Source organism: Clarias gariepinus, chromosome 17, assembly GCF_024256425.1.
Source record: "Clarias gariepinus isolate MV-2021 ecotype Netherlands chromosome 17, CGAR_prim_01v2, whole genome shotgun sequence".
Taxonomy (NCBI): Eukaryota; Metazoa; Chordata; class Actinopteri; order Siluriformes; family Clariidae; genus Clarias; species Clarias gariepinus.
In genome coordinates, this window is record NC_071116.1 from 6,795,053 (window position 1) to 6,822,501 (window position 27,449).

Genomic DNA, 27,449 nt, shown 5'->3' on the forward strand with positions numbered 1-27,449 from the left:
TGGCTCCGCCCACTTTACCGCTCCCTCAGGGTTTAAATATTAAAGCCCCGCCCCCTCTTACAATGTATAACGGGTCATTTGTTTTCCATACCGCATATCAGGGCACAGGACAAGGGGTGGGGGGCAATTTGGGCCATCTCAGGACACGCTCACACACCCAGTCATATTGTACACTGTGAGAAATTCTGAAAGACGAATCGAATGCATACAGTGGATTGATTGGATTATGAAAGGAAACTGGAGTACGTGGAGGAAACCCCCAAAAAAGCACAGGAATAAAAATCCTGCACACTGATTGGGGACAGAATTTAAACCCACTGTCTGTGAAAGTGTCGCGCGATAGTGCTAACTGCTGTCTAAAGGGTCATTCAATCATATTCTATACCGTTCAGCCTGTTTACAGGGGTTTGGGGGGTTGGAGCCTCTCCCAGAAGACTTTTGGTGCCAATTCACACACTCACTCACACCAATTGGTGAACAACAATTAGCCCAACCTGCATGTCTTTGGACTTGTGGGGGCTAACCGGAGTACCCGGAGGAAATCCACCAAGCATGGGGAGGAATATACCGCTTTATCCTGTATACAGGATCGCAGGGGGCCTGGAGCCTATCCTAGGAGACTTAGGAGACTTTGGGCACATTACAGGATGCGGGGTACATTACAAGGCACGCACGCACACACACTATGGGCAATTTGGGAACAATATAGTTTCATGCCTAGAAAGAGTACAGAGAAGTACAAAGAAGGACAGGGAAGGTAATAGGAAGCTGCTAAAAGTTCCTATTACCATCTCAGGAGGTTTTTCCTTGCCACTGTCGCCGTCGTCCTAGGCTTGCTCATCAGGGGCAATCATATAATTTTGATTCATACACATTCACATTTCATACAAACTTAATTCTTTTGATTGTGTAAAGCTGCTTTGTGATGATGTAAATCGTTAAAAGCGCTATACAAATAAAACTGAATTGAATTGAATTGAAAGTTGCATTGTGTCTTCGTAGATTTAGAAAAAGCGTATGACATGGTGCCGAGAGCGGATGAGACCGATAGATGAGACCGAATTCTTCTAACCAATCATAATTTCTAACCAAAGAATTTTATTTGGTAATTAAATGTAAAATGAAACAAGCAAAAACAATGACAATGACTATATATTGATCCATATATAGTCTCACCCATTTTCAGCATAAATAAATAAATAAATAAATGTTTTCTTTAAACATATTTTTTATCCTGTTTTGTCTATTTTGTATTTTTTCCATTTATGTCCCTTAAGGGGATCGGTAAAATCCATCCTACTCACTTTAACCAACAGATGATTCATTGGAAGCTCTGAAATGTTTACATGTGCATGACCCGATCTGCCAGTATTGAGTTTTTTCCCATAAGAGGATTCACACAGATTTGTTTTTTGGACTGCCAGCTCATGATTATAGATTTTTATGGGACAGGATCACTTGAAATATAACCTAGCCACACACAATATTAGATGCCAGTAGAGACAGTGGAGGGTTGACCACATATGGTCATCCATATACATTCCAGCACTTTGTTTTGAGAGGTTTCAGACATATCTTTGTTTAATTTTATGTGATACAACAGATGTGGAAAATGTGCACAGAGGACCTAAAACTAGTGTGGGCAAAGTACAAATGTGGGCAGTAAGCTTTTTCTCAGCCTTTGTATTGAAAAAAAGCTTGACCACGCTTCACACGTACAGTAAATATATATATAAAAAAATTTGATTATCCTAAAAAAAAAGTTTTTTTTTCTTTTGTAATTGAATTTAAACAGTAAAACAAGTATCATGTATCTCATGTTAAAAAAAAAAAAAAACTAATAGTATCTATGTTATATCTTGGTCTAGTGTATCTCTTGGTCCAGTGTAGCATGCACATGTGGAAGACTGCTTCATTGACAAGTGCTAAGAAGATGACCACTGACATCCTTCACAAGAAACGTGAGCCACAGAAGGGATTATATCATTGCCATTTACACTGGAGTTAGCCATTATGCACAGATGTCTTCAGCAAATGGGCTACAACTGTTGCATTCTTCAAGCCACTCCTAAACCAAAGATAATGTTAGAAGTGTCTCATGTGGGCTAAAGAGAAAAAAGTATCAGACTATTCCCACATCTCAGTAGTCCAAAGTTCTTTTTCTTTATTTAGATTTTAAATTTGGCAATTAAGATCCCAGTGTCTGGAGGACACATTGGACACCCTGATTTACGGTGCCATGTCATCAGCTGGTGTAGGTCCACTGTATTTTATTACTTTCATGCCCTGCTGCTTTGATGCAGATATTCTTGCTAAAGGAACCATTACATTAAACATAATTTTTCAGAATTGTTTTAAATGAAAAATCTTTTTTTTAATTGATCCAAGGAAATATTAAAATTTTTTGAGAACCTGGATTTTGATTGTCATGAACTGTAAGCTGTAATCATCCAAATTAAAACAAGACTTGAAATATTTTACTTAACCTGTAATAAATCTGGAATATTTTTGGTGTTTGTTATTGTGATCAACTCCACCATGGACGGTTCCAAGCCTGGCTGCGAAAGGAGGAGGGTTGGGCGTCGGGCTAGCAACCCTACCCCATCAAACCCAAGCACTACAGAAACGGTGAGTAGAAACCAGATAATCGGCAATGAAGATGGACAGTCTCAGATGATGGTGATGGATAAAAGCCTGTCGGCCGCTCATCACCTGATGTGTGGCCCGTTCTTCAGAGCAAAGATATAAACCAAGATTGGAACGTGAAATGAGAAGTGCTAGCGGAGAAGGTGGACATTGAATAAAGTTGGTCAAGTCTGAAAGAAGTAGTGATTGAATGTGCAGTAAGCCGAGGGCGACGGTGGCAAGGAAAAACTCCCTGAGATGGCAATAGGAAGAAACCTTCAGGGGAACCAGATTCAACAGGGAACCCATCCTCATTTGGGTGATAACGGATAACAGAAATTATATAAAGACATTATGTGTTAGGCTGCTGGACGTTCAGTATAACAAAAGTTGTCCTAGTTATCATGGAGTCCAGTTCAGCACAGGGATGACTCAGCAGGTGCAGAGGACAGAGAGGGGGTCTGGATCACTAGAAGCTTAGGAGCAGCATGTGTAGATTCAAACCATTATGAAGCAGAATCCAGCTAGAGGTAGTCCTCTGACCTAATCCCCAACCTCTCTGGATGCCTCAAGATCTTCGCAGGGTTGGCCTCTGCCTACTAGAGCTGGCATAGTCTCCAGTTGCCTCTGGATGGGTAGAGAAAAGAAAAACAGGTGGAAAAGAAAAGAATTAGCACAGATGCGGTTTAGGATAGTAGCAACAGTAGATAGGAGTGTGCTTTTAGAGTCCGAGGTTACTGTATGTGATGAATTATTCGTATGCCAGATTAAAGAGATGTGTCTTACTTCTAAACTAAAAGACTGTGTCTGAGCTCCGAACACTTTCTGTAAGGCTATTCCAAAGCTTAGGAGCTAAATATGAGATCGCTCTACCCGCTTTTGTAGATTTTGATATTCTGGTAACTACCAGAAGTCCGGAGTTTTGCGATCTTAAGGAGAGTGGTGGATTGTAATGTGTCAGTAGACTGGCTAGATATGTGGGAGCTAAACCATTTAGAGTCTTGTACAAAAGTAATGCTAGTTTGTAATTAATTCTAAACTGAACAGGTAGCCAGTGCAGGAATTATAACATTGGGGTTATATAATCATATTTTCTTGATCTAGTGAGAACTCTAGCGGCTGCATTTTTGACTAACTGTAGCTTGTTTACTGAGGATGCAGGACAACCTACTAGTAATGCAACTAAGTCTAAGTCTCAGTCTAAATTTATTGTGATCTATCCATGTGCCATCCGACTTGTTGTTTCTATAACAGTTACTTTACAGGGTTGCCAGCTTGACACCCGATTGTCCTTTACACAACACAGGCAATTTAGGAATACCAGATTGCCCATACGGCCAATTGCACAGCCAATTAGCCTAACCAGCTTTTCTCTTACGACTGTGGGAGAAACCCAAGTACCCGGAAGAAACCCCCCAAGCATGGGGAGAATATGCAAACTCCATGTACACAGACGCGAGGTGGGAATCTAACCCTTGAAGCTGAAGTGAAAGGCAACAGTGCTAACCACTCAACCACCATGGTGCCTTAACCTACAGTAGAATACATGAGAGTTTAAATTACAAAAGAAATTTTCCCCTTCTGTTATATAGATTTCATACACTCCATTCTCCCCATTCCCTAACTTTTACCTTATAACTTAGAATAAAAAAAGGTTCGGTCTTTAAAACACTTATTTTCCAATCTACAACATCTACTTTCTCTTAACGACTTCACACCTCTTTACATTTTAACACCATCTGGACCATCTACTACATGTCCTTTTCAAGTTAACAACACACTTGAAATACCATTTGGAATAGACAAATACTAAGTAGATATTCGCTGATCACACTTTCACTTCACTGTTTATATTGTGTAATCATTTATTTAGAGGCTGAGAGCAATCATGGTCTTTGCTGTATGTGTATCTGTGTGTGTGTCAGGTGTCAATTCTCATTACATGCAGTACATTCACAAGCTACTGTTGTAATCTGTTTACAAGTTTCTGCTCTCCCAGAGTAACCTGGATGTTTTACATGAACTTCCATGACCCACTGAAATCCTGCCCCCTGTAGGTTTTTCTTAAACCTTCATGCCCTGATTTATTTTTATCCTTGAGAAGAATTAAATGTCTAAAGCTTTTGATTAATTAAGTTCTGATACTGGTTTATGATGCGTGCTGTACAATCTTTAGTTAGTCTTTATCAGTCTTACTGTAAACCTTTTGAGGAATTATTGGGTTTCCAGTTGTTATGAAAAACCTAAATCTACCTTCAGTAACCACGTCTGTCTTTTAAAAAAAATTTTTTATTAATGATGTCATCTGACTGTACTAGCTAAGCGGAACACTACAGTGCTCATAAGGAAATAAAAGTTATCAGATTAAGTCTTTTTTGTAAATAGGTTTATTGTTATGTCTGGATGTTTATCTATAAAGATATCGCACGTACTTTCCTTACCTTCTGTTACAAGCCATTATTACTACCGGAAACACAAATCTGGTTGGTTCACTGACTGCAAGCTCAGCCCCTATTGGTGTGAAAACAAACACAATTACTCAGTGTCACGAGCACACACTCACACACCCTTTCTCACAGAGGCAGAGAGGTGGAAAAGTCGAGAGCAAAGTACACCAGGTTTTTAAAGATGGGTCTGAGACTGTGAGCCTGGCACCAAGATGTTGGAATGATGCTGTCCCACGTTTTTAAGCGTTTCTTCAGGACGTCGCTCCTGATTATCCTGACTCTACTGGGTCTGGAAAGGAAATTATGTAAATAAGGTAGGATGAGTTTAAACCCATAATACTTTATTAATTGTTAAAAAAAAAAGAAAAAAAAAAGGCTTTTTGGATAACCTTCATGTCATTGTGTAAAAATGAATGAACATTTTTAGATATATTATCCTCCATTTCAAGTGTGTAGAAAAGATACATACTGTAGTAGCATCACACACCAAATAATTACAGAATCGAATATACTATGAAGATTCTAATGCCAGCCTTTAAATATTAATTTTTCTTAATCCTTAAATACCATAAATTTTCTGTTCATTCAGTGCTTAACAATACAGGACATTTTTCTTATTAATAACACTTTTGAACACTGGATTCGCTAGGCCAATAGTCCAAGCTGGGCACAAAACCCACAACACACATACCCTCATACACACTTTCCATTCAGAAAATAGGGGGTTGCATTTCTGTTCATGACTTTTCAGATCTATAAAACGGAGCATTAGGCTGACATTAGAGAGCTACAGTAGGAAAGCTGTGAAATAGTGATATTATAGTAGTACTAGTGTAGCACAACATTAAAATTTCCTCACACGTTTTCTGAAACTGGTGGCACGGTGGCGTAGTGGTTAGTACTGTCGCCTTACACCTCCAGGGTCTGGGTTTGGTTCCCGGCCAGGCTCGATTCCTGTCTTTATGTGCATGGAGTTTGCATGTTCTCCCCGTGCTTGGTGGGTTTTCTCTGTGGTTTCCTCCCACAGTCCAATGCAGGTTAGGCTAATTGGCATTTCCAAAATTGCCCTTAGTGTGTGAATGAATGTGTGAGTTTGTGTATGTGTGTGTGCCCTGCGATGGATTGGCACCCTGTGTACCCTGCCTTGTGCCCTAAGTCTCCTGGGATAGGCTCCAGGTCCCTGTGACCCTGAATACAGGATAAAGTGGTATAGAAGATGAGTAAGTGAGTGAGTTTTCTGAAACTTAAGTGCAAGAGCAAATTTTTTTTGTCTTGTAAAAATGTTGTATGACTAAATTATCTGCTCTGAATCTATTTCACTTTTTTTTCACAACATATTTTAAACTGAATCCAAAATACCAGCGCTCGATATGTACAGATTCTCTTCGTCTTTTTAATGTTTTCATCAACAAAATGCAAAAAGGCCACGTTTATTTTGCATCCCATAGGTCGTAAATGGACAATCTAATGACCGTGTCAAAAACAAATAGTCTTTTCTGTTTTGAATAAGTTGTCAGGCAATTTTTTCTTTTGCTATAACTTCTCATTTAAAAAATTTACTTCCCTGCAATATGAATATCAACACTTTCTGTTTTTCCCTTATATACTGTATAATATAACCTATATAAAGTGCTTGAGTGCAACCATTTATTCTTTGTGACAGCTAATGAATGATTCTGACTTTGATAAAGGACATGAAAGCTTATGGAAGCAATACAGTTTCAATCCAGTTTTACTAAGTAAATTATACTTTCTGACCCTGCATGACATTTCACATAATAATAATAATAATAATAATAATAATAATAATAGTATAATCAGTATTATATAGTTCTGCATTGACAGTTGTTTGTAACGTTTAAATGAAATGATATTACCGTTCATTTCCAACGTCCTGTAGCATAAAAGGGCAAATAGTACATATTCCTATGTAAAGAGAGTGTGTGATAGAGAAAGAGAGAGAGAGAGAGAGAGAGAGAGAAAGAGAGAGGGGGCAGACAGGCAGACAGAGAGACAGACATGTTATTGAGTATTTATACTATTAGGTCAAAGTTTTGCCCCGTCATTCAGAAAACAGCCAACATGTCTTGTATTTCTCATGCCACTGTTGTTCAAACAGAGTGGTTAAGTCCAGCCAAACAGGTTCTGCAAGCAGGTTCAAACATGGAAATAAAAAACTGAAACTTCCATTAATAATTGCATTGAAACTTAGCTTAACAATGATCTTGCTAACTTATAAGGGTTTGAATAGCTAAAAATATTCAGTTTTACTGCCAATACAGGGGTTTTCAAACTTTTGCACCTTTTGCATAAATTTTTATTTATAATCCCCAACAACCTTCAGGTTTAAATATTTTATTATGAGCCGACCCACATGCGAACCTCTACAGATCCGTTCACTGATCTATCTCTCTGAGACGGAGAAATTTGGACAGATCTTCCCTGATGGGAAGAAATGGAATGACATTGTATTTGACACACAAATGACATTGTATATATCAATACACTTTTGGTTGCATATCCTGTGACCTATTTGCTACTGTTGTTTTAACAGTTGTTTTAAACAAGATTTAACAGTGGTTATAATTTCAATAACACGGCGTGTTTGCTGTGTAAACACCTGCAGTGTTATTTTAACCCATTCTTTTCAGCAGCATGGCCACTTGAGTTTTAAGGGATCATTGGACATCGAAAATCAAACCTCTAACACAATAGATGGCAATGCTTAACAACTAATTAAATCAAGGCACTCGAGGAAACGCCAAGAGCCAGTGGGAATCATTGTCCCAGTAGTAAATGTAACTAAATTCGGAGTATACATTCTTTTAAAATGAAAGCTGAGAGTTGAATGGCTTTTTTTTATAATAGGATTAAATGATATCCTTTCTTGTCACTAAAGTGGTGGCATCAAGGGAATATCTTTTGTTGCCTTAGTACGATATTTTTGCTTAAAAAAAGCTGCATTTTTTTAAGAACTCAAATAGTTAATTAGAAGTGCACAGTCCAATTGTGTATCTTTAACCATTTTACACAAAGGTTCCCATCACAGCGTACACATTGTTGTGTCATAGATACATTCACACTTAAGGTAGAAATGAGGGTACCAGCTTAGTGATAAGCATCTTTAGTCATTTTTTTAGCATAGTTTCAAAATTCCAACACTAAACTTCTAAACTTTCTTTTCCTTATAAAAATAAACATTTTCCTGACGTGTTGCGCTCTCTGGTTTTACACACTCTGCACACTCATTTGACTAAAGCAAAGATACAGTAGGTGATACAGTAGGCTTTTGTTTTGTTGCTGTTGTGAAACCATCTGAAATTAACTGTGGTGAATGCTCATCCTCACGTGCTTACAGGAAAGCCAACGCATTCTTGCCAAGCCCTGAGATTTAAATACTAGATACCTATGCAATTTTCTTTTCTGTTTATAAATAGCCGTAGGCTTCGAACTGTTAAAACAAGCTTTATTAATCCTGTAAATTTCATGGCTTGTCACAGATTGCAAATGGGACTTTTTATGGCTTTCTTTCAACAATGGCTTTCTTCTTGTTACTTGTTACCAGATTTGTGAAGTGCACGACTAATAGTTGTTCTGTGGACAGATTCTCCAACATGAGCTGTGGATTTCTCCTTCAGAGTTACCATGGGCCCCCTGGCTACTTTTTTGATTAATGCTTACTTTGCTCGGTCTGTCAGTTTAGGTGGACATTCATGTCTTGGTAGGTTTGCAGTTGTGCTCTTTCTATTTTTGGATGATGGATTGACTGTTGCTCTGTCAGCTTGGGATATCCCTGCTTTACACTTTTTAAAAAAACTTTTCTACAACTTAATTTTTGACTTGTCTGGTGTTTTTTGTGGGCTTCATGATGCTGTTTGCTTACTAATGTTCTCTAACAAACCTCTAAGGGCTTCACAGAACAGCTGTATATATACTAAGATTAAATCATACACTATTGGACTTTATTTACTAATTAGGCTTCTAATTATGACTTCTGAAGGCAACTGTTTTTTTACTGGATTTTAGTTAGGGTTATGATTTTTTATTTGTCAAACAATGTTAAGCATTTTTAATTTTCCCTTCACAAGAGATAAAACTTTTCCAAGACCCTGTTTGTATATAATAGAACTGTACACTAAAAAAAAATAAAATAGATTTTGGTTCCCATTTTCACTTACATTATGGAACATATAAACAGTTACTTCCTTCCAAGCATCTCTTTTCCACTTTTTTGATGTTAAGCTTTAATTAAGCAAACATCTATTTGGTGCCAGTATCAGTAGCTTTATTTAAGTACAGTACCTTTGTATTTTTGCACGTTTTATGTTTTAAAGTTAAGTTAAGGACACATTTCTTTAAAACATAAAACGTGCAAAAATACAAAGGCACTGTACTTAAATAAAACTACTGATACTGGCAAAAAAAAATCATTACCCTAAATAGGTTAAAAAAAAAAAGTATGGTAACTTCACTGACTGCAACATAAAAATGACAACAATGAAAAATTTCAAAGTCACAAAATTAAAAAATAGAGAAAAAAAAAAAAGAAAAAAAAAAAGAAATATCAGTAAACCTCTTTTTTTCAAACTGACTAACTTTTGGTTTTTCATCAACAGGTTTTTGGGAATCAAATCTGGAGGGCATGTAGAAAATGTACCATTTTCTGCCCAGGTTAGGTGCATACAAGCTTATGTTGGGGTTCCTGTTCACCTGCATCACAATGATGTTGTACTCTTTTTCAGTGCCAACATTCCAGTCCAACACACCAAGGTTTGTCATCCATGTTCTTGACGGGAAAAGAAACAGGTTTGGGTGGGGATCAACAGTAGATTTTATCATACTTCTTAAAGTGCCCCTATTATGCCATTTTAAAGGTTGCTACTATTGCTTAATGAGTCTCTTAAAACAGGTTTGCATGTATGCAAGGGCAAAAAACACTTTAGTTTTCTCCAAAAATAGATTTAATTTTACCCCATTTCTAAATGATTTGTAAACAACTTGTGTGAAGCAGTTCAAAGATTCAGTCTGTCTAAACCCCTCCTTTCCGTTAGCCCTCACTGCTGTGATCGGTCAGATGGCGTGGTGATTTATGATTGGTCTACCGCTACAGCATGTGTTGGAAAACGAAACGCCCATGACCATAACTGAATGACGGGTCTGGAGACCCGTCAATACATGGAAAAGATGGCGTCAAAAAGGACAAACACAAACAAGTAGATAAAGCAAACGTGTATTATACAAAACTAAATAAAGTAAACGAAAAAGGTGCATCACAACCAAACAAAGATATAAACAATATTTACAAACTATATATAATAAACGGTATGTGTATGTGAACGCGAGTGAGTGAAAAATGTCCAGAATGCGTGTTTATTTTATGTGTGTTATCCGAGTATACCAAGTATGGTTCAGTCTCATTGGTTAATGAAGTCCGAGAGGCCGATGACGGAGGGTGAGAAGTCCGGGGAATATGTTCAGTCAAAGATAATCCGGTTAAAAAATCTTCGAAAGAAAATGATCCACAGCAATCTCTCCTTTTCTCGTCCAAACAAATAATGGCAGCGCTGTTACTACTCCTCCCCCCGCTCTTTCCTGGCTATTCACTTCGCGTGTGCGGATGCATTTTTCCCCTTGAAATCTGCATCCTGGCTAATTGTAATTGTTAATTGTAAGGCGGGCAAGTTGTTCGCGACATAGAACTTGGGCGGGCAAGTTGTTCGCGATGTAGAACGTAGGCGGGCATTATGCAAATATGTTACGGAGTGACGTGGATCCGTAACAGAGTAAAATAGATTTGCTAACGACGTTTAGGTGAATGTGAGCCGACAGTTTTTTTTAATAGACAAAAACTTCATTTATCGTGCACTGTCGGCGTCACAGATAGTGCAGATAGTTTATGTTCACATGCATGAACACATGACACACTGCATGAAAGATAATTTTTAAAAAGGCATAATAGGACCTCTTTAAATGGACTTTTGGTTTGATATAAAAAAAAATGCTTTGTTTATTGTTTTTATCTGCTCACATTTTTGAAAATGATGACATTGCATGCATCATTTTCAAAAATGAAAATGATGCATGCATGTACAAAAGGAGTACAATTATAAAATATTTTGGTTGATGATAATTGCTGTTCTTCAAGTATTAAGTAGGCCTAGTAACCCTGTCCTACACCTGTCTTACATACAGATTGCCACCCCCATGTGCAAATAAAACCCCAACATGGCAAAAGAAGAATGTCTCTTTCTCTACACATGAGGTGCAGAACTGTGTGCCAAAAGTAAACTTGATGTTCCTGAAAACTCACAAAACTGCAAGCAGCACTATTCTAAATATCCTCCTGCGCTATGGGGAGAAGAAGAGGCTGAAGTTTGCTCTTCCCAATGGCCGCAATGATTTTTCCTATCCCTCTACCTTCACACGTATGAAAGTGAAGGATTACAGACCAGGCGCATGCTACAATATCATCTGCAATCACATGCGTTTCAATGCTCCAGAAGTTGATGCCCTTCTACCAAGCAATGCATTCTTTTTCACTATCTTAAGAGACCCAGCTCTGGTCTTTGAGTCCTCGTTCCACTACAACAAAAGAATCGTGCCATTTACATGGAGGATCCATGGTAAGGATAAACTGGAAAGTTTTCTGAATAATCCACATCTCTACTTTGACTCAGATGGTTTTAACTCATTTTATTTGAAGAACCTTCATTTTTTCGATTTCGGTTTTGATAACACATTGGAGCCAGAGGATCTGATAGTGGACAGCGCCATTAGTGCCATTGCGGAGCGATTCCAGCTTGTCCTGATAGCTGAACATTTTGAGGAGTCACTTATTCTGCTCAAGGATGCTCTCTGCTGGGAGATAGATGACTTGTTGTACTTTAAAATGAACACACGCAGACCAACTAGTGTGTCCCAGCTCACGCCCAAGCTGAGGGCCAAAGCACTTGAATGGAACGGAGTTGACTGGAAGCTCTACCGTTACTTCAATGCCACGCTCTGGGCCAAAATTGACGCCTACGGGAGGAAGCGCATGGAGAAAGAGGTGAAAAAGTTGCGCCAGAGGAACAGCGAGATGGCAGCCATCTGCATTAGCGGTGGGACGGCCGTGGCGGACGAGGACATAAGGGACCAAAGCATGAGGCCCTGGCAGCCTGTTGGAGAGAGCTCTATTTTGGGATACAACATGAGGAGCAATATTGAGCAGCAATACAGGGAGCTCTGCCGAAAGATGCTAACGCCTGAAATTCAGTACTTGACAGACCTTGGAGTGAATCTGTGGATGACCAAATTATGGGGATGGTTTAAAAAAATTGTTAACATTATGATTTGAAGAAATAGTGCTATTCCATGTCTTACCTCATGATTGTGAAAAGAATGTCACAATTATCCTTTAGAAAACAATGAAACATGGGTAACACAGTTCATAACACAACCCTGATGAAGAACTGGCAACCTTTTTGCATTACATTAGCATGTTTAATGATTATTGTGTGTAATAAAATAAAAAAATGTTGTGATAGAGCCTTATATGCAAGTTATTTTAAAGATAGTCAGAGGAAACAAAATAGGCATCTGATCCATGTAAGGTCAGTAATGTTATTCTTTTGCCTCCTTCTGACTTTGCCACCTTGTTTCACAAAATTTCATGTGCCAGGATCTGTCGTCGTCCCCCCCCCCACTCTCCCTGCTCCTGTTCCTACACTACACAATCTGTTTTCACAATCTGTTTTTCCCTTTTTTCTTGCCTATTCTCTCTCTCTGTCTTATATATATATATATAAAGCTTTTCTTTCCCTGCTAGATCTCACCCTTTCCACGACTGAGTCCAGCATCCTCCTCTAAACATCTGGATATTTATCCACTGCCTTCAAGAGAACTGGTTCTGAAAAAGCCAACACTGGACATCTCAGATATTACAGATGACTGGGATCACTTTTCTCCTTTATTTTTGAATTCCTCAAATATGCTGTGTACTCTCAGTGCTCTACCTTTCTTACCCAGAAGACCCTAACACGTCTGACTAAATCGGTACTCCCCTTTGGGAAGATTCATGCCACTTGATCAGCTAAACTTTCAACCTCTCAGTAGCCTTCAACATGGTCATTTGCAAAATCTCCTGCCCATTCACAGATACAAAGGTCTTAATGGCAGTGGCAGAGGGACAGTCATATAAAGTATTATGGAGAGGATACATGTCTGCTGCATGCTAGGTCACCACTAGTGTTCTACCACCTGGTGTTCTGCTGTTACTTTATACCTGCGAATGCCACAGATATAGTGGTGACGCTTACCTCGTTCCCTTATTTTTGAAAGTAGGTTGAAAGGTTAAGACACAGCCCTGCTCAAATAACATCATCTGACAATACAGGCAACCTTGGTGTGCTGCTGTTCAACCAACTATCCTTTTGTTCTCATTTTGCTAACCTGACACAATCATTCAGGTTTCAACATCAGGTGGATCATCACAAGAGCCACTTGGGTGCTTCATTAGAACACTTTCCTCTGGTTGTCTGTATAAAACCTACCTCTTAAAACCTACCTTTTCATCAAGCACATTAATTACGATTATTAAAATAAACCTTGACTTGTACTGTTTGGCTTGATACCAACTTGTTGTGCAAACTGTTTAGGGCCACTGGAGCAGAGCACAACCTTCTGATCAGCAGCCAAATGTCCTGACCACCGGTGGTGGTGCTGGTACACTAATTAAAGAAAACTTAACTGTACTGTTCTTGTTGCTGTATAAACTGTGGTCTGTGTAAACTCCTCAGGGACAGTTGTGGTTCAGTGTTAAGAGTCATGGGATGCTGTTCAAAAGGTTGCACTCTGCTCCACTAGTGCGCTAGGAGAATTTTAAACCATACTTATATGTGTGAATATAAGTTAACATAAAGAATTTTTTGTTTTACCCTTACGTTTTTATATTATGTTCTTTATGTCCTCTACAAAGCATGTCTGTAAGCAGCGCTGGATTAGGGTGTCAACACATACGAACAAAAAGAGACAAGAAGAGAAGAGTCTTGCATCATAAGAGAACTGGTTTTTCAAACACCATTTTGAAATTGCACATCCATCAACTACCAACCTTATGCTTCATAACACTGCTTCCATGTTTTGGACTTAAAAACTTGTGTTTGGTTGATCATATATTCAAGAACTGTTAAGGTATATTATATGGTATGTTATAGAATGAGAATGAGAGGAGCCCTAGTTTCAGGAAGAACCATCAGAAGAACGTAGAAATGTCTAAATTATTTACTTATTTATTAATTTATTTATTTTGTAATATCACCATGATGTGTCTTTGGTGTCTTCGTCAGAACACATTGCACAATAACGACATCCTGAGGATTTATCATAAACATAAACAAACATTTACAAACACATCGGTAGAATAATAAGGCTCTTGAAATATGTATCGCTTATTCTGGACTATTTACATGGACTGAGTATATGTGATTTTGCCAAGTTCAACATGGTGCTCAGTTAACTTAACTTATTAAAAGTGCAATAAATTGATTAAACCAATGTAGCCGCATTCAACTGAAATGATTCAACTTTGAAACAACTTTACTGTTTTGCATTGTTCAGTAAAAGGTACATGTCTATAACACTAACAGTGCGACGAGCAGTTGGGCCTTTTAATTTGCCATTGCCTTCAACTGTCTTGTGATTCACAGTTTCCACAGTTTCAAATATTGGAAAGGTTAAGTAAATAATAGTCCATATTTCCACTTAAGTACATGAACATGTTATATATGAGAGATTCAAGACAGCATTACTGATTAATCAAATGTTTGCAATTTGGAAACTGGAGCTGAAAGAACAGTTGATTTGTTTTTTTAAATCAGTATGTTGTCCGTCTCTGGCCCTGGTTTCAGCCACTGACAGTATAGACAGAAATTTCATAATGTTGGCTCCTGATATTTCCCCTCAATCAAAACAACTGCTGTAGGTACATGAAATATTTACACGCACATTTCATCATTTTCTTCATATAGGGTCTGTAGTTGGATGATGTCAAGCTTGACATGTTTACACTATTAATATTTAATATATTTGTACTGTCAAACTTGGGTATTAATATATTTATATTTAATTTATTAATCAATATTAAAAACTTTTCAGATGTTCAAAATATATTTGATAAGATAAACAATATACAGTAATCTTTAAAACGAATCACTTTAACTAAAAGACTACTGTGTGTTCATTAAATGCTAAAGCATGTCTACCCTGTCATGGTCAACGTGGTAATCAATCATTTCCTGACAAGGTGGATGTGGAAGATGACCTTCATAGTTGTTGTCACATGCTAATAATTGTACACATAAAGTAACGAGTATTACAAACATATAACAGCAGATTTACTTTACTAGGCATGGGCAATGCTGACTTTTTTGGTGACAAATGTATCAGCAGGACTTTTGATAATGATAAAGATTTGAAAATATTTTACCACCTTTTTTATTATTAAAACAACGTACTGCGATAAATACAAAATGCAGATAATTGATTTCATTACATGTTTTAAATATATGCAGCTGTGCAGATGTAAATAAACACGATTGTTAAGACTAGTTTAGCCAGGCTAAACAATACATTTTAATTCAAATTCAATTAGAAATTATTTCCATTTATGTGTTACTGGTAAGAAATGAACCTATCTGAAGATAGCAATTGTACTTCATACAATTAATTAACTGTACTGTCATAAAATTAATAAATAATAAATGCATCGATTTAAAAAGAGACATCAAATGGAAATCATTTCCTATTGATTAGCATGGCTAAACTAGTCTTAACAATCTTGTTAATTTACATCACCCAAAGACAACACAAATAACATTGTACTCAACGATAAGCAAATGGACCCTCTAAAACAATTTTAGCGCTTTTAATGTTTGATCTTAGATTACATAATTGTCAGCATTTTAAATTGCACTGCCTTGTCATTGACAATTAAGTGTATACTGTAATACAAGCAGGTTTAAGTTAAGGCCGTCTTTCAGTAACCAAATAGGAAGCCCTGATGACTTGACTGCACAATCTTAGCCAATGATCCCCTGGTTTGTGAATATATTGAACATAATATATGGACAATATTTTCTTTTTGACAATAGCATGCAATAAAATGAAGATGAGCCTGCCTCTGTCAATCAACCCCATCTTCCAAAGAAATGTTATTTAGGTGAATGATTAAGTCATTGCTCTGCCACACAAAAGCATGATACACAGAGCACACATACTTATAATGGATGATATGCAGTAATGTGTGAATTTTATTGAGGTGCATGGTGGAACAGGACCAGTTAGGCCATTGTTTAAGGGCATTTCAGAATTGGAAAGAAAAGCCCTGCTGTGGTTTCTGTCAAAAAGAAGACCAGAATTTATTGTTCTATCTCTGCCCTTAAAAGTCAAATAAACTACATGTTAAAAGCTTTTCTGCTGGAAGGCTCTAAAAAGCATTTTACACACATCTAAAGAATGACTCAAAAGTTGTGGTCCCCAGGGGGGATAAGCCAATTCGAAAGCATAAAATGTACTAGTTCACCAGTTTCCTGCTTGTTTTATTCTGGGAATAAATGAAACCAGAAAGCATTCTCAGAGAAAATAGTACATGTTAAAGATGTGACCCTGTGTTCTGTGAAATGACTTGACAATATGACAGAGACAACTCAGCGTGAATGGATATGAATAGGAATACAGTCATATGGTTACCGAGAACTTGCTGGGGACTCTTAAAGTACTCTATTTTTTTTATCAAGATCAGACTTATGACTTTGTTAAAGTTCAAGCTCTGCCATGTGACATTTTGAAGGTAGGGTCTTTCGCAAACATGAAGAAAGTGAAGCAGCAGTTTCACATGCACCAGATGGAAGTACCAGACAGCATACTAGATCACCATGTCTGACAAGAAGTGATGATGCACCAGGAGTGTGTGCACAAACACATTATAAATCAAACGCTCAGAATGTGCTGTCCACTTCTGTTGAAGAGGAGCGCAAACAAAAAGGGTCCACATTAAGACTATTTAAGTAAAAGTAAAAAAATTTAATAGTAACAAAAAAAATACTATCAAATATCAATAATATAAAAAATATTAAACATATTAAATAGCTAATCAGTCAATCACATGGCAGCAACTTAATGCATTTAGGCATGTGGGCATGGTCAAGTCGAGCTGCTGAAGTTCAAACCGAGCATCAGCATGGAAAAGAAAAAGATTTGACTCTCAAGTGACTTTGAACATGACATAGTAATTACAAAAGTACTGATCTGCTGGAATTTTCATACACAACCACCCCTAAGGTTTACTTAGAATGATCTGAAAAAGAGAAGCGGCAGTTCTCTGGACGAAAATGTGGATGCCAGAGGTCAGAGGAAAATGGCTAGTCGTCTTCGAGCTGATAAAAAGGCAACAGTACCTCAAACAACATCTTGTAACAACCGAGGTATGTCAAAGAGCATCTGTGAACACACTACACGCCAAACCTTGAAGCAGATGGGCTATAGCAGGTGCCACTCCTGTCAGCTAAGAACATAAAACTGAGGCTGCAATTAAAAAAATATAGAACAATAGAATTTTTCACAACATTACATTACATTCTATTAAAATGTTTGAGATTTTAATCTGTTGGTTTAAAGCAACAAGAATACAGTTTTTAAAAATCAGTGTAAAATTTAATTACTCAGAGGCATAAAGCATTTAAGTCATTCTTGTTCCAGAAGAATTCATGTAGTGCACAAGGCAATACATTGTACTACCGGGTACATGCTGAGGATGGCACTGAGGAGTCTGAGGACTGCATGTTCCCATACTTTTTTTTGGGCTATATGGAGACACAGGGTGCAGAGGACCCAGCCAGCTTCCTACCAAAATCCCTGACTACATGTTCAGTACAGACTACATTTAGACCTCTCTAATTTCATTCATACTGATCTATCTATCTATCTATCTATCTATCTATCTATCTATCTATCTATCTATCTATCTAATGAATCAGAATAATTTTATGTATTATATTTATTCACATATATTTGTTACTTGTTGTTTAGTTACAAACATAATTTCTGAGGCTGAATATTGGGACTGTATATTAGGTGCATAAATATTGGACCTAATATACAGTTCCAATATTAGACCTTATCAGTTTGATAAAATGTCAGTTGGATGCTATCGTATATAGCGTATATCGTATATATATATTGATGTCAATATTATTAATTAATTAGTTAATCTTTTATGGAATACTGCTTATCATGTACAGGCTTGCAGGAGGGCTGGAGCCTACACCAGGAGACTTAGGGCACTTAATGCCCACATTCAAAACCGAACCACAGTCACCGAAGTACTTTCAACAACAAAACACAGCTGACAATGTTAAACAACACTTTGTCTTCTTAATAACTGCTTCTGAGTCATTTTGAAGTCAGTGATAACTAGCTCCTTACACAAGGCTAAGTCCCAAATCACTCTCTAACCCCAGATCAAGGGCAACAAGTGATTGTACATCATACCACATTAGCTTTCCATTTAACGCTATTTGGCATTTAACCCCCCAAACCTAGAAGCTAACGAAGCTAAAATTCTAAAACATATGGCACTGTTTTTACAGGACTGTTCACCACATCCATGGTTTATTCTCGTCAAATGTTACATAGTACTGTGAAGAATTTAAAAATACTTTTATGACATTCCACCACAGCGTGACACCGGGCAATTTGAGACACTAACTACCTTAATCGGCATGTCTTTGGACTGTGGGAGGAAACCAGAGCACCCAGAGGAAACCCACCAAACACGGTTGGAAAATACACCTAGTTGGGAATCCAACCCCCGACATGCAAGACCACCTATACCACCGCACCACCTTAACAACAAAATTAATATTAGAATATTAATTATTAATAATAATAATAATAATAATAATAATAATAATCATCATCATCATCATCATCATGGTAAATATATAACCTTAATAATAAATCACCTTAATAATAATAAACATAAATAAAGATATTAAACATTAATATACCTGTTCACTTGAACAATAAAGTTTAATAGATATTTTTTTCACCATGTTACATTTTCAAAGTCGTGTCTCTTTAAAGCGCAACGGATGTTCCAGTTCTAACCAAATAGAAATTGAGACCCGCCTTCTCGCATTCTTATTGGATAACGAAAAACACGTTTCTGCCCAATCAGCGCTGGTTTCCGGCTGTAACCAAACCGCTGTCCTGTGAGCGCGCCTTTTTGGCTGCGCATGCTGATTGGACGGCTTCCAAACCAGCGCGCTCCTCCCTGAACAGGACCACTAGATGGCGTGTAGGATGTCACAAAATGTACACCCTCCGTAGTGCACTATGAATCGATTTGGGATTTAGGATCGAGCCTGCTCCTCGCCAGACTGTGGGGAGCCTGGAGGAGTCTGCCTGCTGCCGTGCAGAGTAAGCAGTCTGGCTGAGGCTGCAGTGCAGCCCGATCGGGGCGCCTGGCCCCACGCCATGAATATCACTCCAGATTAGATCGAATCAGCCAGCACTGATCACCTGTTGGTTTAAAAACAAAAACAAACAAACAAAAAAACTCTTTCTTGGAGCAATATTTTAAATATGAATTTGACTACAAGCTGTATTTCCATGTGAAGCAGTTTTCGGTGGAAACTTGGGTTGAACCAGAACAGGAACGAGGTTTTAACTGTAAGTTTAAGTTTGCATCCTGTCTGAAATCCGGAGTTGTAGCTTCAGAGAGATTTCTGTGCAAGGAATGCTGCTTGTCAATGAATTTAGTGACACTGTGTGTGTGTGTGTGTGTGTGTGTGTGTCTGTCTCTCTCTGTGTTAGCGTGTCTTGGGTCAAATAAGGACTTTACAACTCAACTGAGTTCTCCTAAACAAAGCTCGACAACTAATTTCTCACTCACTCACCTTCTATACCACTTTATCCTATATTCAGACTCCAGGTCCCCGCGACCCTGAATACAGGACAGCTAATTTCTGTGCATTTAAAATAATACACACCAAAAATGGCTCGTTTTTTGGTGTTGGATGTGGGTTATAAAAAATAAAAATAAGGGACACTTTGTAAACTTACTCTCTCGAACATTCTCTCTCTCTCTCTATGTGTGTGTGTGTGTTTTTAATGTGTTTGAGTTAGCTGTGCTAGCTGCTTTTATTCCATACAACTAGCCGAGTTTGGGTTAGCGAGCTAGCTAGCAAGCTGCTTCTTTGTTCAAGAAACCTGGCTTTAACACACAGTCGGGTTTTTGTCAGCAGAATGACACCGGCTTGTATAAATTCAGCTCTTTCTAAACTCTTTTTTCGTACTAGTGTCAAAAATTGTACATCTTTTAATGTGAAATTTGTTTATTTTCTTGTTTAGTTTTTTCAGCAGCGCGCTAACGCTAGCAGTTAATAATAGAGCTAGCCTGTGCTTTTTCTGTTTTTAAAAATGTACATCATGTACAGACGAGCCGTCCTGCTGTCTGTTAAACGTGCCAGACAGGAGAGAGAAATTTGCCCAGCACACAAGCTGTTTGCTTCTGAAGGCGGAATTTATATAAGAAAGAAAGAAAGGAAAAAGGTAACAACCAAACGACGTTTTTTTTTTTTTTTTTTTTTTTTTAATGAGGAATTTCCTTTGAAACTTTAAGGGTGGATTTTATAGCTGAGAGATCTCTGATGTCAGGATCTTGACTTGGATATTGATTGATTGATTTTTATTCCTTATTTGCTCCAGCAGCTCTACACAGTCCTACATTTAGCCAGCTGCAGGGGCCGATGAGGTCATGCAGGCGGGCTGCGACATGCCAGTGTGTCTCCCATCTTAAAATGCTCTATGCGTCCACACACACACACACACACACACACACACCAAGGGCAATGCACAGTCTGTTCCACTAAAGCTGCAACCACTTTCACTAGACACCCTTCTCTCTGTGTTATTTTGTCTAGCAGACATCTCCAAGCCTTTCTGCAGTGAAAGAGCTGCTCCTGCACACCGACAATCATGGTGAGCTCATTTATTATTATTATTATTATTATTATTGTTAAATTTAAGTCTGCTTCAGGTGACAACACCTTTTCTTGCTGTCATTGGTTTTATTTCGCATGTGATCATATTTCTGTCCTTTTGCTTTTTTTTGTTCTTTGATCTCTGCATGCTTTTTTTCTTAAACAAAAAATACATTCTATTTTTAAAGCTGGATGCTATATTTGGAATTTCCTCTTCATCTAAGTCTGATTCTGCAACTTGTACCAGGCACCGTTACCGCTGCTCACATTTCTCATTGCTCGACTGGAAGTTTGCATTTTCCTGACGTGTGTGTGTGGTGCTGCAGCAGCACTAAGGGTTCAACGGGTTCGCAGTGGCGGGTTGAGACAGGATGGGAGGGGGGAGAGAGAGAAAGGGAGAGAGAGCTGGGGGGGAAAAAAGTGACCTCTTTTTACTTGGATTGGATTCGCTCCAGAGCTGCAGTCAGTAAAGCGGAATAGAAGGGAATTTGAACAGGTGCCGGGCCATGCTATTGTGACCATGTGTGCTTTCCTTAAGGACGATCGGTTTTCTTTATTTGTCACTCCGTAATGGTGCAGATTTTGCGCTCGTTATATGGGTGTGATGTATTACATGAATGATCAAATTACTGTCAGTCTAATGCTGTGTTTCTTGTCAAGCTTCCTGCTGCAGAATTGAACTGACAGGAGCGATGGAGGATCCCCAGAGGTATGTTCCATTACTTCAAATCCTAAAAACAAATGAGCATAACGTTTAAACTGGATTGTGTGTGATGCAGACACCTTAGCATGTCACATCAGGGTCCCCCCCCCACCCCCTTCCTCCTCAGCATGTCTTCATCTCTGTTTCAGGGATGACATCTGGGCCCCTGCTCAGGACGGGGTGATGGGGAGCCACAGCGAAAATTTGACATTCCTTCCACCTGATGTAGGATAGAAGTGGTTTGTTAACATGGATCCTCCTTTAAAGGAATCCGAAGAGCCTCCCTTGTATAGTTTTGTTTCCTAAATTGTGTATTTTTCTCATTTTTATGGTATGTGGTAAAGATGAAATATGACTCTGGGGCTGTTTCGCTCCCTATCTGTGTGATTTTTTTAATACTATGATAGAAACGCTCGGGACTCTAAGCCTTGATGATAAGTTCACGTTCTTTGGGAGGACACAAAAGTAGCGCCGAACGCCACAAAGCACCTCGCGACAGAGCTGACAGATTGGAGCTGTACAGACCCGCATGTCTGCATCGTTTACAACCTCCACAGGGCCGAGAAAACCTGCAGCAGCATGTCATCCACTTGTCCACTATATACCAAAGCAGGATTTTATTTCCCTATCTTCTTTTTCTTTTTTTTCTTTTCCAGTGTTTGTACCATTATGTTTTTCCACACACTCTCCAGGACTTCCGTAATGAACATGTTCTAATATTATCTTAAACTCACACTGCTAGGGGCAAACATTTCAGAAGGGGAAAAGAAATAAATGATCAATATTACCCATAAGCCAAGTACATAGGTTTTCCAGAAACACACCCTGACACTAAAGTCTGCCGGAACTCATCAGTCAGTTTGTCCCTATGTTCCTTCATTGTCAGATCCACCTTTAACCTACAGCAGCTGATCTTGTCTTCACACACTAAACTGCTGAAACCTACTTTCTCAAACTCGACAGTATTTACTGAGGCTAAGAGTCCCCGATTCCCACGCAGTTACTAGATGCTTTGTAGTACACAGTAATTTAACAATTTTTTAACCTTGCTTTAATAAAAAAAAAATTTGTATTTTTTTTTTTGCTTCTTTTTTTGTTTTCCTTTTGCTTTGCCAGTATATTAAAGTGTAATCATGTGCGTTGTGATATAGAAGTAGCTGTAGAAACCGCATTGTTTCCTTGTGGTAAGTGATTGAGATGCTGCCACGGATTTGAGACACTGATGAATGGTGCTATTTTGGACTTTAATCTGCTCCTTGGTAAGGTAGCCGAGATGGTTTTTATTTCATATCTCTTCACGTCTGGAGAAGGTGTTTGGTTCTTTGTCGTATGGCTGTTGTAACTTGGTCTGGATTGACCCCCCCCTCCCTTTCCTCCTCTCCTCTCCCCTCCTCCCGCCCCTTCCCTTCTCCCACTGTCGTTTCTGTGCGGCTTTCTCTTTGGATTAAAAAAAAAAAAAAGACACTAACAATAACTATGAAAAACATTTTTCTCTAAGGAAATGATCTCTTTTAACACGACGATCACTAAGAACAGCAGGAGCAATCACAAAACTGCAATTATTAATGTTTTTCCCTTTAAGGTCAAGAGCTGATACGACTGCTTAGTCGCTCGTACTGGCACTAGATAATTTGGCAGCAGCGACATAGTATACCATCTATGAGGATTTACTCTTTGGTAGTACTGTCAGGGACCTGTCTCTAGGAATGTACACTTAGATACTAAAAGAATGGGGGGAAAAATAAGATAATGGGATGTTGGCCAGAGTTGTTTTCCTTTGAGGTGTCTTTGGCTTAATATGTTCATATGTTCACCTGGAGAAGGGCACAGAAGGAATTGAAAGCCTTTCTTGTTGGATAACACAGAAATCATACTTTTTTTTTTTTTTTTGGGAAATTGTCCACGTACAGGTTGGTTCAAGGTTACCAATCAGCTGCATAGATTTCACCAGCTGGTATTTAGGAAATGCTTCTAGCAGCCAAGACCGTCACATCTTACAGCACACGATCTGATCATGCGCTTTCCTAAGCTGAAAATGTAGCACAGATGAATTAGTTTTCATCAATTATTTTTTTTTAAGCAAGTGGTTTTGTTAATGACTTGTAGGTCACCTTGAGGATTAAAAAAATAAACAAAAAGCTTTTCATTTACTTTGGGTAATTCCGTAGCAAAGTCTCATCCTTCAGTATTTGCAGTTTTGTCTTTGCTTCCAGTTTCGAACATTATACTTTAAACAATCTCAATTGACCAACTTGAAAGCCCACTTTAGTTTCTTTTGTCTTCCATTTTAATTTTTCGCCACTATAGTGGGAACCTTCCCAGCTTGCTCTAGATCTTCCCTAGTGCATCAGCTGCATGCTTTCCGCTTCGTTTCGTTTTCATCTCCATCTTGACTGTTCGCATTTTCTCTTGTAAGCTAGGTATCCTAGCTCTTGTAAATAGCATAGATTAGGTAGGGTCTGCTGTACTTATGTTGAAATGCTATAACTATTGGTGTAAGACAAAAAAAAGTCAGCTTGTGATCATTAAAGAAGCACTCTGTATTGTATAAGTAATTTTGACGATTTAAGCAGTAGTTCAATAAACTTGCAAGCTCTTAAGGTGTTTTTGTGTAAGTGTTTTTATTCGCCCATTATAGATGTTATGTAGGCAGGATGGACACGCACATTCAGGGTCGGAGTTCGATCTCCGCCTCTGCTCTGTGTGCGTGGAAAATGTGCTTAGTGGGTTTCCTTCTAAAGTCCGAAAATCATGCAGGGTAGGCAAATCGCTTCTGCCATGCGATGGATTGGCACCCCATCCAGGGTGTATCCCGCTTCATGCCCGAGTCCCCAGGAATAGGCTCAAGGCTTTGTATGACTCTGAACAGGATAAGCGGTATAGAGACTGAGTGAGTTTGATGGTAAGTAAGCTCCTACACCCTCACTCGATCACCGATTGTTTATCCCGCTTTATCCTGTATACAGGGTTTTGGGAGAGGGGGGGCTGAAGCCAATTCCAGGAGACTTGGGGCACAAGCTAGAGTACACCCTGGACTGGGCGCCAATCCATTCACATACCATAAGAACATCAATCTTTCAGCTTGTCTTTGTGACTGTAAGGAACCCAAAGTACCCGGAGGAAACCCACCAAGCACAGGGAGAACATGGAAATTCCATGCACCCAGACCCTGCGGCGGGAATCGAACCCAGTGTTAACCACTAAGCCGCCATGCTGCTGGTAAGTAAGCTGTATTAGTTAATTAACTAGGTAATGTGTAATAAAATGATTATTATAACATTAGTAGGTAGTATTTGTGATGCTTCTCCAATCCCCCCATGTGAAGTAAATGATTACTTTGCAAGGCTTAAATTCGACATTTCAAGACTGGCATTTATTAGACTCCCACCATTTATCTTAATATTGCAGGTGGCGAGCCCACATGCTTCCTGCACATGTTCCAGGTTACGCCTGACAGAGTATCACTTAGATACTTGGTAAGGTACCACCTAGTGGTCGGTACCTTAATCTGGCTAGTTTACACTGTCTATTTGTACCTGATGAGGATCAGTATCTGATTCCTTCCTTAAAATCTATTCCAAATGTGTCCCTACTGGAGGGCATCAAGTTGTATAGGGGTGAGGTTCACTCAGAGCCCCTTCTCCACGCTCCACAAAGGCCATCAGATCATTATTTCTTACTCTTGCCATGTCATGCAGCAGACTGGAAAATATCTCTGCTAGAACTAGTTTTAATAGAAAACCCTCATTGTGGTGACCTTCTGGAGGGAAAGAAACATCTTTCAGTTTTAATCACATGGAAACTGCTGCGAGGAAAGAGTTGCACAATGCCTCGCTGACCTCGACCCACTCAGAGTCTTCAGCATAGACACCTTAGTCTTCTGGTTTTTTTCCATGCTAATATTTGCAGTTTGGAAAAATGGTAGTGTGCACAAATGTTCTTTCTTTAATATGCATCACATTAAGAAGGCCTTCTGTCAGGCGGGAGGCGTGGCTTGAGTTTTGGGCTTGAAGTTCTTTATATATTTGATCATAAAAAAATAAAATAAAATGAGATCTCTCCAGTGAAAGAGAGATGTCTTTTCCTACTTGGATTAAATCTGATTTGTATCGATTCCTAGCACAAAAAGGCCTTTCATCGCCAATGTTTTAACCAGTAGTGTGTGTTACATGATCACATAACGTTAATGCTTTTACCCAAGTTGAGGGTGAATTAATAAGGTTTCCATTTCCCAGTTAATGGCTGTGCATGGGCTACTGCCAGGGCGAAGGTTAAATAGCAGTCATGGTTGTACCTTGATTAAAGAACACCAAGAAACTGAAGGTGCCATAGTATTTTTGTTTTTTTGTTTGCTAAAAAGTTTGAGAGAAAGTTCTCCTGAAGCTCCGCCTTCTATCGAAATAACGTCCTCCAAGTTTATATCTTTTTCTCTACAAGGCTACCTGGCTGTGATTTCCTTCCTCAAGGAGTGTTCTCCTCAGATCTCTTTATTTGTATGCCAAGGTCTTCCATATCATACTTCCACATCGCAACTTCGCCAGGTGCTTATCTCCTAGACATACTTCAGGTACTACCAGACAAAGACACAGGACACCAGAAAGAAAGACACCAGAATATTAGTTTAACTCTGAGTTCTTCAAGGCCCAGCTGTTTGGGGAAAAAAGCAATAGCTGCAAAATGTGGTCTGGTTGTTTCAAAAGCTAGTCTAAATATCGTGTTCGTCATGACAGACCTTGATAAATCAGGTTGTAGTACAGGCATGGGTCACTGTCATAACTAACAGAATTCTTGTTTTGACGTACTTTTAGCTGGCATTTCAAATGAGTCATAGCATGAAGACATCGAGAACTTTAGAATGCTGATTGAATAAAAGGGTCTGGTATGTTTGCATGTGTTACATGTTTATGGCAAGAACCAAATTTTGCTGTAGTAAGCTACATCTTAAAGAGAAGTCATTATCTTACGAGAATTGGTCAAACATGTTTCGCACTCTGGCTGAAAAAAAAACTTTTAGAAAAGACAAATACAGGGATAAATAATAAATATAGGGACAGGGGTAGCTCAGTGGTTAAGGCATTGGACTACGGTTCGGAAGATCCCAGGTTCAAACCCCACAAGTTGCCACTGTTGGGCCCTTGAGCAAGGCCCTTAACCCTCAACTGCTCAGATGTGTAATGAGATGTGTATCTGAAATGTAAGTCGCTCTGGATAAGAGCGTCTGCCAAATGCCTAAATGTAAATACATAATTTTTCGACTTACAGGTAGTCCCTGATTTACAAACATTCGAGTTAAGAATTTCTGCAGATATAAACGGGCCACGGTTCTCTGAACACTGACCCTCGCGTCATGAAGGCACCACTTTCTTTACTTCTTCATCACAATTTAATCTTTGCTCTTATATGAGTTCTTTCAGGGAACCAAGCAGGACAAAGTCAGATGGAGCAAGATCCAGACTAAAGTTTTTGGATAGGAGTCCCTCTGTGTTTAATCTGAAGTATAGGCACAAGCTCTTTAATAAGCGTCTCACTGTAACGAGCACTGTTGATTATTGAACCTTTTTCCTGATAATATTCCAATACTGGCTTTTGAGAATCCCAGAAAACTGTAAACATATATTTTTCAGCTGATGGTTGACTTTTGAACTTTTTCTT

At 38.7% G+C, this 27,449-nt stretch overlaps 1 protein-coding gene and 1 long non-coding RNA gene across 3 annotated transcripts; both read left to right on the forward strand.

Moving 5' to 3' along the window:
* Positions 1-5,198: 5,198 nt before the first annotated feature.
* Positions 5,199-14,582, forward strand: gal3st1b (galactose-3-O-sulfotransferase 1b). Its single transcript, XM_053475882.1, has 3 exons — positions 5,199-5,386; positions 9,689-9,842; positions 11,265-14,582. Exons 2-3 carry the CDS (start codon positions 9,724-9,726, stop codon positions 12,406-12,408), a joined length of 1,263 nt encoding a protein of 420 aa, XP_053331857.1. The 5' UTR covers positions 5,199-5,386; positions 9,689-9,723; the 3' UTR covers positions 12,409-14,582.
* Positions 14,583-19,487: 4,905 nt separating this feature from the next.
* On the forward strand, positions 19,488-24,397 carry LOC128505734 (uncharacterized). 2 transcript variants are annotated; one of them, XR_008355609.1, is made up of 4 exons: positions 19,488-19,781; positions 21,035-21,092; positions 21,755-21,803; positions 21,947-24,397. It is a non-coding gene; the product is annotated as an uncharacterized LOC128505734 (long non-coding RNA). The 2 variants fall into 2 exon arrangements; XR_008355610.1 differs by having other exon boundaries at positions 21,038-21,092.
* The last annotated feature ends 3,052 nt before the right edge of the window (positions 24,398-27,449 follow it).

Bases quoted from the DNA above. Each gene is read 5' to 3' on its own strand.
- gal3st1b (XM_053475882.1), top strand. From the start codon at position 9,724: ATGTACCATTTTCTGCCCAGGTTAGGTGCATACAAGCTTATGTTGGGG. The intron at 9,843-11,264 runs GTTTGTCATCCA...TCTTACATACAG, and splicing joins TTCCAGTCCAACACACCAAG to ATTGCCACCCCCATGTGCAA.